Source organism: Euwallacea similis, chromosome 20 (genome assembly GCF_039881205.1).
Source record: "Euwallacea similis isolate ESF13 chromosome 20, ESF131.1, whole genome shotgun sequence".
NCBI classification, from domain to species: domain Eukaryota; kingdom Metazoa; phylum Arthropoda; class Insecta; order Coleoptera; family Curculionidae; genus Euwallacea; species Euwallacea similis.
In genome coordinates, this window is record NC_089628.1 from 3311505 (window position 1) to 3323119 (window position 11615).

General features: G+C 39.9%; 3 protein-coding genes across 4 annotated transcripts; 2 read left to right on the top strand and 1 right to left on the bottom strand.

Moving 5' to 3' along the window:
• Positions 1-38: 38 nt before the first annotated feature.
• Positions 39-7907, top strand: LOC136415728 (G-protein coupled receptor dmsr-1-like). 2 transcript variants are annotated; one of them, XM_066400495.1, is made up of 4 exons: positions 39-208; positions 5885-6269; positions 6324-6853; positions 7572-7907. In XM_066400495.1, the coding sequence occupies exons 2-4, from the start codon at positions 5905-5907 to the stop codon at positions 7766-7768; spliced, it is 1092 nt and encodes a 363-aa protein (XP_066256592.1). In that variant the 5' UTR covers positions 39-208; positions 5885-5904; the 3' UTR covers positions 7769-7907. The 2 variants fall into 2 exon arrangements, with proteins under 2 accessions (XP_066256592.1, XP_066256591.1); XM_066400494.1 differs by having other exon boundaries at positions 5885-6853; positions 7572-7905.
• An 873-nt stretch (positions 7908-8780) lies between these two features.
• Mnat9 (microtubule-associated Nat9) lies at positions 8781-9838 on the top strand (the record flags this gene model as incomplete). The annotated part of the gene is made up of 4 exons (XM_066400229.1): positions 8781-8956; positions 9054-9163; positions 9340-9396; positions 9477-9838. Coding segments are annotated over exons 1-4 (606 nt in total), but the record flags the coding sequence as incomplete, so codon positions are not given.
• On the bottom strand, positions 9819-10901 carry LOC136415430 (uncharacterized). The gene is made up of 3 exons (XM_066399999.1): positions 10491-10901; positions 10077-10276; positions 9819-10020 (listed from the first exon to the last, which is right to left on the bottom strand). Exons 1-3 carry the CDS (start codon positions 10676-10678, stop codon positions 9845-9847), a joined length of 564 nt encoding a protein of 187 aa, XP_066256096.1. The 5' UTR covers positions 10679-10901; the 3' UTR covers positions 9819-9844.
• Positions 10902-11615: the final 714 nt, after the last annotated feature.

Genomic DNA, 11615 nt, shown 5'->3' on the forward strand with positions numbered 1-11615 from the left:
CACGGTGTTTTTCTTGACCACTATCCAGAGGTATTTTAACAAGACTTTGTGAATGTGTGTGTTACGTGGAAATGCGCGCAATCGTGGAAAGTTGACTTTGTTCCCGCATTTGCTCGAATTCCAGGCAAAAGCGCGGTTTTGCTCGACGGCGTCGGGTGGACGGCGTCCCATTGGCCGACGACGCGCGTTTTGCTATTAGTTTTCCTCGGTAAGTAAAAATGGTTTTAGAAACGTGCTGGGAGTGCTTGGGATTTTTGTGCTCGCACAAAGGCTCCTTTTTAGACTGTTTTGGTTCAGAAATGAAGTGCCGAGGAGAGCAAAGAAAGCCGCGTTTAATCAGCGTCTGAGGAAACTTTTCAAATTAATGAAAAAGCGTGTAAATCAGTAATTACACGGCCGAAAAGCCGACCACTAACGTTCAGATATCACAAACGTAAGTGTTTCAACATTAATAAACTTCCCAAATCGCAACATTTCGGCGTTTCACATGTCCACTTGCAAAAGTGGACTGGACCTGAAAAGCTTCTTCAATGGCGCCCGAAATTTTAATACGTTTTATCATTCTGCCCATAAACTATAAACAACATACTATTTATATTGCATTTCCATACCACATTAAGCGGATTACGGCAGTCAAGTGAAATTGAAAGCAACCTCCAATGATAAAATGAAAATTCACGTCGCCTGAAATATATTCATATCTACAGAAAGGCATTTGATGGGGGATGGAGAGATTTAGGTATTAGGGGGCAGTGAATTGTTAACGATCACTCGGTTTTGAATTGCGGGAAAGAGCCTTTGAACGTCCACAAGGAGATTGCTGCGACATGTTCGATACATTAATATAACAAACAAATGATAATGAATGCATCTGGCGTATCTATTATAGCCAGATGCACGAACTAATTTATTTAACCCACTGAAGTGTTGCCTGGAATAAAATATCCTTGGTAAACATTAATACATTCATCTACATTTACCCCGATTCCGTCGGGAAAACAGCATTCTTGTAGAGCAGTTCCGTCTTAATAACTCTCCAACTTTTGCATGCCCATCACAATCTCACAATCTTTGCGAATGGGGACATACGTTGAATGCGTAATGGAGAAGTGCCTTTCCATTTATAGGTACATCTTAAACGTTGTGTGTATGTAACTAATCCTTCATTCGCGGCTGGTTAATAAACCAATTTAATTCAATGAAAGTCGTGTGTGGAAGTAGCGCACATGTTGCTGGAAGTTTAACATAACTGACGTAGGCGAGTTTAAGCTCTAAATAGCATTTCAAGTAGTTTTACACTCCCCGAGAAGTTTATTTCCGAACTTCGTGAGCCAAAATTTAACAACGCAAGATAACTTTTAACACTGCATTAGCAGGTAGAAGTTCCCTACACGGACCCCGATCAATTTGTCGGGAGCCTCATGCTTTTATGAGTAAGTGGAGACTTAAGCCCGGAGAGCCGCACAAGGGATTCGGGTCACCACTGCGGGAACAGTTAACAATTAAGTTTTTCACGGTCGCACGCAAAGGGCCCCAATTTCGAAACGGCCCCCCGCTTCGCGAGTCTCCGACGCGCTGCTACTAGAGCGAGCTTCATTCAGGCATTGTCAAAATTTTGAAAATCGTCCGCCATTTTGGAACGTGGCACAAGTGGCAGTTCGAGGTCACGCCATTGAGATGGAATAAATTACGCTCGAGCAGAGCGTCATCAAGAGTACCGTTGAAGTACTTTTTTATTTGCGCGTTTAAATTAAAATATTTATTTGAAGTTTTAACAAAGCCTTGAGCTATATGAATCATTCAGCGGGCGTGAAATCAACCGAATTCAATGAAATCCTGCGGATTAGTGCGCTTATTGCTAGACATTTCATGTCATAAATCGGCGATTTCACCGAGGCAGGTTTTGTTAATTACCTTCGCATCTGAAGGACGCTCTATTTGGTCATTATCCAGTGACGTTAGGGAGTTTAATGCCCATATTGTCTTCGATTCGCGCTCGATTTACTCACATATCTACTTGCATAAGGCGCAATTTGCCGTCCAACCTCCTCCGTAATAATGAGAATGAAATAAATTACACAAATATTTAATTGAAATGTTTGTTTTGCCGCGGATACAGAGTTCGACTAGGACATATCTACTTGAATAATTAATTTTGGTACACGCCCCCAGTATCAGGGCCGGAATGAGAACGAGAATAAACGGGCCCGAAGGGTGGGCATTCTCGAAATTAGATTTCCAGGAAGCTGATTCGCTTGACGTGGCCCTTAGACACGCAAAAGTTGAGAAATTCTAATGAGAATGTGAGCGTAAGTTTCCGGCCGTTTCGCGTTATATTCATCGAGTTTCTGTCCTCGCGATTTCCATCGGGCAGGTGCGTATTAAAAATTAATAAATAAAACATCCGGTACGTTTTATCATTCCGCCGTGAATTATAAACGCAGATCAATCAAGCTGATCGCTGTTGTATTTATATGAAAACTGAAAATGAGTTTCTACCGAAAAAAACCTGTTACGAAAAAATATTTATTCAATTTTTGTGTATAAAGCCTGTCAAACATAACAAAATAACGTGGGAATTAATGAGCGAAATTGATTGGAAAAAAAAGGTGTTTTAGCCCGGAGTTTGATGCAAAGCAGGTCCCCATAAAATCATCAATTCTCCCCGTCGAGCCCTCAGAGCTCTTCGCGAAGCTTTACGTTACGGAGCCCTCTTAATTCGCAATCATTTCTTAGAGAAACTATCCAAGCACCACAATCTTCCCATTAAACCATCCCCCTATGCCCCCCTTTCGACCCTCCCACGTACACGTTTATGCCGGCCATTGTTCAGACCGAATTTTCTTCTCCGGAAAATCGTGTGTAGGGCTTTTCTTCCAGCATTCCGACGTGAAGCATTCGAGAGTGATTGAAATACATATGCAGGTTTTCATTGCACAATAGGTTCACATTGCATTACTCAGGCGGGATTTCGATGATCTGCACGGAGGGGAGTTACGCATGGGAGATTGTCCATTTATTATACTTAATTCCAACATTAAATTTATCAGATTCCAAACGTTGTTTTATCTTAATGTCGGGGCCGAATTTTCGTGCCATGGAGCCTCAGGAATATCCGGGTTTACTCAAATCAAAATCTCGTCCTTATATCGAATTCGCTCTGGCAGAAAATTGAGGCACATGGAAATTGGGCGCCTCTGCTGCTGCTCGCGTTTTTACATGTTGTATTTACCTTCTAACGTATTTCCAGCTGTCGGTGAAGGGAAATGTAACAAATCTAATTTTGTTTTGGCTGATCTTATCCATCGAAGTGTCATTTGAGTTCCGCCGCAAAAATAAAAAGCTCTTTTATCGATTTTTTTACGTTTTTTTCTCCATTTTTCTTGTAGCTCTTTTCTTGCACGTTTTTTCGACTTTCTTCTTCGACATTTTTTTTCTACTTTTTCTCGCACTATTCCTCTTCGGCTCTTTTCTGTTCTTCTCTTGCACATTTTTTCCCTTGCTTTTTCTCGCACTATTCCTCTTCAGCTTTTTTCTTCCACTTTTTCTGCTCTTCTCTTGCACATTTTTTTTCTCTACCTTTTCTCGCACCATACCTCTTCGGTTTTTTCCACATTTTTTCACTTTTCCAGGATTAACAGTGATCCGTTGCGTGAACCGAGCGACAGCAACGCGATGTTGCTACCGATAAATTGGTCATTTTCAGGGCCGCAAACGGGCCCAAAAACGGTATCTTGCGTCCGTATCGCCGTAAAGTAAAAAACGTCCGAGAGTAAAGTTAAAAATGCGCCAATGTTGTTGAAGTAAATGGCTCTAAATCAAAGTTTGTAGGAGGCACTTTAGTCCCAAGTGAAATTAGAGTACCTATCAATTTTTAATATCCCTTTTGTGTCACGTTTCATAGCGAAAAAAATGATAAGTCCCGTTCAAACAATGCTTAATTTGAGAGGAGATGGGACAAGTTCTCCTTCTGAATACGGGCAATCTCATGAATTATAAAAAGCAGACTGGAAACTGTGATTTTATTTATAAAACCAATAATCATTTATTTTTATAGGTATAGGGCGTTTGATTAACTACCCCATTGCAACCCCGAGTGATAAAATAATAAAATTCTTTATTGAAATTACATATTTTTAAGGGAGTTAAGCTTAATGATGAAAAGAACACTTTTAAGCCCATTTTAACTGAAAATGTTGGGCAAGGCATGTAAATGGATTGTAAAATTTAATACACTCGAACTCTATAGCATGGAAGGTTGTGTTTATATGCAAATTAATGGGGGGTTTTTAGAGGAACAAGCTCCATATTGAGCTAGTTTCTTCTGCGTGTCTGTGCACTTTTGCAGGAAAGTTTGAGCATGCAATTTGCATAGACCAAATTTCCACATCATTAATCAGTTAGAGCAAGGAAATTCACATTTGGACCGATGGAATCGAGGCATTTTACAACCTTAGAAATAAAACATTGAAAAAAGTCCCTATAAATTTGGGAGAAAAATGTTCCTCGTGCAAGTTGCGACATTTCTCGTTTTTGTTCTTTGCGCGAATTGCGGTCCAAAAGTGAATGTATGGAACGCAGTTACTCGAAACAATCGAACATCGGCCTATGCCAGCAATGTAAATATATCATCCACTGCGTTCGAAATTTTTGTCTCGCAAAAACAGGAAATTTATTAAAGTTACTTGTTTTTCACCAGGACTCGCCTGAAGGTGTATTTCTTCTTGAAGCAAGAACCTGTCCTCTTCGCCTTCCCAAGAGCTGTACTTTACATCAGTCAGAATTTTTTGGTTTTGGATTTTCTGACTCCTCTCCAGCTGAGCAAGAAGAGGACTCGTTCCTCCATTGCTTCACAGTAGTTTACACCTGAAGCTGCTCCATTTGCACGAGCACCTGAAAAATTTCAGTCAATATTCATACAGAGGATAATAAATTATGCTTAATCTTTCAGAAAGTTCGCTCTCATAATCCAGTTGATATGTGACGTAGATATAGATGGCTTTAAACGCTAGGGGAACTATTTAACAAGAGCTTTCCACCGCAATTACAAACTCGATAGTTAATCCGCCTTTATCCGGTTATTGTTAATGGTTCATTACCCGAAGGCAGGAGTCTCTTTAATCTCACTCTATTCCATGATAATGGAGAAAAAAGGAAAAACGAGCTAGAACTTTAATAAGTTCCAAAAATTTTCTTGTGAAATATAACCCGAAGTGGGAGCCTTTTTCTTGTACCGACAACGTGTTTCGGAGGATTTAGGATTCGAACGATGTTAAGGGCCAATTGCTTCATTTAGAAATATCATTTCTGGCAATTAAACAGTAGGAAAATTGTAGGAGCCTCAGCTGGAAAAAGGAAATCAGAGAAGGCTGATGAAATTTCTAATTTGGGCATTGGAGTGTGCTTCGAGAAGGAATTGGCGAGGAGAAAATGCGCTCGAATGAGCTCGATTTGTATACTTTTTTTACGGGCCACTCGAGCGATGCTACAAAAAAATGAAACACCCGGTATGAACGCCTTGACTAGGCCTCAGTTGGGATTTAATGAAAACCGATAGTTTTGTTTCGAATTCCATTGTCGGCGTCGTTAATCCAGATTTTACTTATCACTATTCGATCCTTCTCCCCAAAGCTTTCCGTGACTTCGATCGCTGATATGTGGATAGATAAGTGTTACGAATGCAGTTGTGTGCCCCATTGTCGTCGCTCCGAAATGAACAAAAAAGCGATTCCTGAAAACTCTATTAAAGACCTGATTATTCCAAAGGTTGTCTCCGCTGTAAGTTCCCCAACGTTGGATCAATTTTCGCGGTGCTCATCGTCTTGACAAAGCTACCCGGGCTCGGTCATTACAAGCCCTTATAAAATAGTTTTCTTACTTTCAGATAAGTCATGCAATAGCACCATGAGGAATATCACCTATTGCGACTTCGGGGACTTCGGAAAGCAGTACCGAGACTACGTCCACGGGTACCTCAGCATCTCGGTCTGCGTGTTCGGTTCCCTGGCCAATATCTTCAACATCTGCGTCCTGCGCACCAAAAACATGCGCTCCCCTACCAACTGCATCCTCACTGGGCTGGCCCTGGCCGACCTCCTCGTTATGCTCCAATACATCCCCTTCACCATCCACAGGAACATGTCGCCGAACCCCCTTCACTACACCCATTTGAACTACAGTTGGGCGATATTTTACAAATTCCACTCTCTATTCACCTTAGTTTTGCACTTCATCGCCTGCAGCCTCACCATCATCCTGGCGGTGTGGAGGTACGTCTTCATCACCCAAGTCATAAGCAACAAAATCTGTTCGAGTCACCGCAGGACTGTTTTGGTGATTGTTCTGACTTACGTGATGTGCCCTTTGGTGTGTTTCCCCATTCTCTTCACCTTGGAGATCACTCCCTACCAGCAGGCTTGCACCTCTGAGGGAATAATGGTGGACAGAGGGCAAAGGCACAAGTACAACTCCTCAGATCTTCGAAATCAGACAGTCTATGTTCTATACCCTAACGACCCCTACAACCTCAGCATCTGGATATATACAATGCTTTTGAAGTTCGTTCCTTGTGTCTTGCTCACGTTGCTGTCTTATAAAATCATTTATGCGCTCATTGAAGCGAGGAGGAGGAGGATGAAGCTGCTCAGCGGCAACAAGAAACTGGCTGAGGATGCCGTGAAGAAGACGGCCAGTGCCGTACAGGTCTACAGGGAAAATCAGGCCGATAGGACCACGCACATGCTGCTGGCAGTCCTGATTTTGTTCCTAGTGACCGAGTTCCCGCAGGCGATTTTAGGGCTGATTAGCGCCGTTTTGGGGGAGGTTTTCTTGGAAGAGTGCTACGCCCCGTTGGGTACGTATATCTATGATAAAACACTGCGGGATTCTGCGGCGTGGCCAATTATTATGAATCAAAAGTTCCTTTTTCTTATCTGATAGTTTTGGATATTTTTCAATTTCCCAACAAAAGTTTCCCGCCACAACGTTTCAGTTTTAATTCTGTTTAGAAAGCTTCGGCTCTACGAACTTCTAAATGATTTACCAACTTTCGAGGGGTATTGTAGTTAGCATTAATTTCAATTTAAAAGAGATACATTTTAAGATTTTCCTCTTCAGTATGTTTTGCTCTCTCTCGCAATTATGAAAAACTAAGAATAATAAAAGTACATTCTCTAATGGCCTTATTTGAAATACGATCCGAAGACAAATTCCGAAAAATCCTTCTCTCAACATTGTATCTATCAGGCGACAGTCATAAAACGGGCTGAATCTCCGATGTGTTAACGGCCGTTTTTCTTCGGTTTATTCTTTGTCCTGTTCTACTTTTATCTCGCATAAATACTAAAGCAGACAATCCGGGAATGTAGTTTTTAAACGTGACTTTGGGATCGGATCAGACGCCTTCAGTGGCGGACCTTGGGGCAAGTGGCCCCCCGAGCACTTCACCGAACTGCCCCGCCATATGTCATTTATGACACATTATGCATTTTTTGGTCTTAACTGCTCCAGGATCGGGCGAATGTGCCTGTAAAGACAAAGTTCGATATACACATTTTTCAAATGTCTTCTAGGTGACGTTATGGACATTATGGCCCTGATCAACTCCTCGATAACTTTCATTCTATACTGCACCATGTCTCGCCAATTCAGGACAACTTTCCAGGACATGTTTCATTTGAAAGAAATTTTCGGATGGATTGGGAGACCTAGCTCTAGGAGCTGTTTAGCCGAGGAAACTAGAGCTGAGACAAAGATGTCTTTGGTGTAACGACAAGAAAGAATATTGATTTGCGATCAACTGTTTTTTAAATGTATTTAATGTGTATATTTTCAGTCTTACAAATGATTAGTGTTCGATGTATTTCTCCGGAATTTGTAAAGTATTGCCCCTGGAGGCCTGTAGGAATATGTGTGTACAATTTTATTTTTATATATTATACAGTCTATCCATGTTTTTATTTTACTGCCTTAATAAACGTTGGATTACAAAATTGCACCTGTTTACTAGAATGTGCCACGATTGTAAAACCAGAACGAGTACCCACAACGGCTTGCTGAAATAAGTTGCACGAACATCAATAATCGTTAAGTACGAAATTTTTCTATTATCACTGTAAAGGCATGTAAAGGGAAGCATTTGCTCTTGCTTTATATCGTTAGTTTCAGTAAACTGCAAGAAACATGTCTAAGTTCTTGCACCTTCTGTTAGTTTCAGCAGCGTTTATGCGTCACGTATGTATACTACATAGAGCTGTTTCATAGCAAAGAAATTTGTCAGTCACCAGATTGTCATGAAATCTACTTTTTTGATGTATTCCCATTTAAATGCAATGGCATACAGGAGATTTTTGAATAATGCGGTAAAGGGGCGCCTAAGGGAAATAGAGTGGACCGGGGGATGGGCCAATATGATAAACTGATAAGCCGATCGTTGTTGGTAACCTGCCTTTGATTCTATCAACATATCGCTGAAACGTTATTAAGTAAATTTACCTAAAAAAGTTTCATTCGCCAGATTATCAAGAAATATATTGTTAACTTGGAATTCTAGTAAAAAGATTTGTTTTTTTATTATCTAATTAAACTTACAGGTTTTTGTATCAATTTATCTCATTAAATTTAGAATGCTGATGCATTAAAACAAATAACAAACCATCCTTTGATGACATTCTTGACAAAGTTGACATGGTCTAACTAGCTGCCCTAGCTGCTCAGGACCGGGACTACGTCATAATTGTCGTCATAAGAGTTGTAAAAACAGTTATTAAAAATAAAATATATAAATAATTTTAATGAAGTGTTTTAATTGTAGTTATTATTGTTAGTCACTTTATTATTTAGAAACAATAATAGATTAATTCAGCACGCAAAGCAAGAAAATGCTCATAAATGAACATACAATAATTAAAGGATCAAAAGTCGTACTCGTTCCATACAAAAAACTGCATGTTCCCAAGTAATTAAACTTATTATTACAAAGCAACAATCCTTACGAATAGGTTCCCTTTACGAGGAGTGTTTTTTGAACTCTATATAAGAACTTTATTTTAAAGGTATCATGAATGGATGAAATCCAAAGAGCTGCAGTCCCTAACAGCCTCAGAACCACTCACCATAGAAGAAGAATATGAAATGCAAAAATCATGGCAAATTGACGAAAACAGTAAACCTACTCCCACTATCAGCAGGGTGTTTCCTGAACATACAGCACAACGTGAAAAGGATATACTCTTGGTGCCTTCAAAAACATTCTTAGTCACTTAGCCACATAATTTCATGCCATATGTTTAGGAAACATCCTGTATACCATGACTCCTTTAACTAAAATTTAAATTTCAGAGTGCACTTTCATAGTGTTGGACAAGACGAAGTGGGAAACCAGTGGAAATGAAGTTGGTTAGTCCCACTGTGGTTGCATTTATATAAGAAGAGATGTACCTAATTCCTATGTAATGTTTTATATAACGCTCTTTCAGATGCAATGATCGGGGACACAAATTTATTCTTTGCCACTCCTGAAGACCATCTTTGTGCTGAAGCTGAAATAATGATAGCTGAGCCATGGGCAAGAGGACGGAAATGTGGCTGGCAAGCCATGTTGCTTATGTTCCTCTATGGCATAACCTGCTTAGGAGTGAAACAATTTATTGTGAAGGTTTCTTTTGATAATGCACCCAGCTTGAAGATGTTTCAAAATATGGGATTTACTGAACTAAGTCAAAGTCAGGTTTTCCAAGAAATCACATTTGGGAAACTGGTTGATTGCACCTGGACTGTGTGGCTGCGAGGCTGTGCAGGAGAGTTTCAAGTGGAGAATAAAAGTCAAGAATACAGAGTGTTTTATTTAGTTTTTCAAAAATTTTCTCTGCAAATTAGTCATTATGGCCTCCCTTTGAAACCTCACTTCTCTCTTACAGAAAGTCGACAGAATGGCAGGACATTCATACGCCACATTTTCTTGGCAGATGGACCCATTTGTGATATTTGACCTGAAGAATTTAAATTCGCTCTGAGATTTCACTGCAAACGAGGTAGATTAATTTGATATCAGGTGAAAAGATAAAAGAGTATTTTACAACAATAAATTCCCAAAAACAGACAGGTTTCATGGGCAGATTGAATTACGTAAATGCCCTTTTTTAAATTAGATTTAACTTGAAAATGGGCAGTTGCATGATTGGCCAAATGTGGCCAATGCGACAAATTTTCGGCATATTCCACACTGTACTTCCAATGTTCGTAGTTCCCACTTTCCTCAGTAATTGTAAAATCTACACTAAAATGATAATTAATTTATGGCAATTCTGACGGCGCACTGGAAGGCGTAGAAGGGCCCCTTGAAATTTCGAAATTTTCGTTTCATTTACTCAAAATTTCTATTGAAATTTCCGCGTTAAATCAGGAAATTTTTTAGTTTTCTGGTTAATATAATGAAATTTTAAAGCTTCAGTTCAAGTGGCGGCGGTCTGCGCCTTCGTACACTTACCTACATTGTGGGATTTAAAAATTTCATATTACTGAAATCAGCTATAAACTCCCAAGGCTCGTTTGGGGGCACCATGGGCAGGAACACGGATGCCTCATAAGCGTACTTACGCACCCTAATTGTGGAGTACAGAGCTAAAACTCCTAAGAACATAGTTAAGCTTTTACGTGACTTCCAAAGAAAACGATTCATCTCGGACGATCCGGGATACAGTAAAAGCAATAATTTATATTCAAACGGATTTGTTACTCAAATAAGTCCGCAATTTTGCGCTGTCTACCAAACGGAAGATATTTTTAACTGAGGAAGGCAGGCATAGGAAGTTGTCTATCTTTAAATGCTTGATAGCTTCAATGAAATTTAAGGCGATACTGATAGTAACTTATTTCGTCCGTATATAATTTTGCCTGCATGAGTCGTGGTTCTGGGTACCACAGTCTATGACAGAGGTCAATGCACGTGCGTCTGCCTCTGAAGGCAAATTATAACTACCAATGATTTACATATGGAAGGGAGATTTTACGGGTGTCGCGCCTACGGCTTTTATTGCATAGAATTATTTATTCTCAAGAAATCAAAGGAAATGTCGATTTTCCATGTGGAGCATTCGCCATTTTGCTATATTTTCAGAGAATGGCGAGAGTTTTCTTAGTGAAATGCGGATATTTCGAAAGTTTCGTGAACGATTTGAATTCTAGGGGGCGCCTTCACCATTTTGTCACCACTCGACGTGGTAAAGTTTATCGTTCTCAGTGAGAATAACTTGCACTTTCACCGTTTCAACAACTCCTACCGGTGTGTGAGGCGTTGTCCTCAAAAAACAATTCGCCTTAAACGTATAGAACCTACTTATTCCCTTTAATATTTTATGTGTTCATTACGTAACATTGTTATTATTTAATATACATTCGTTTTAATTGGCCTTTTTGTCCGCTATTTTCCCATTGTGCCCTATTTCGAATTGCCTGATGGTTTTTATTGATCCGACTTACGGAGGTCGAGCCTTGAACTCACTACTTTCTATCTATCGGATTTGATGCAGGAAAACGTTTTGCATCCAGTACACCGCATCCGGTATGAATTTTTGTTAAATTTGTCCTGTTGCGAACGTTTCTTTACAGTACCTTTC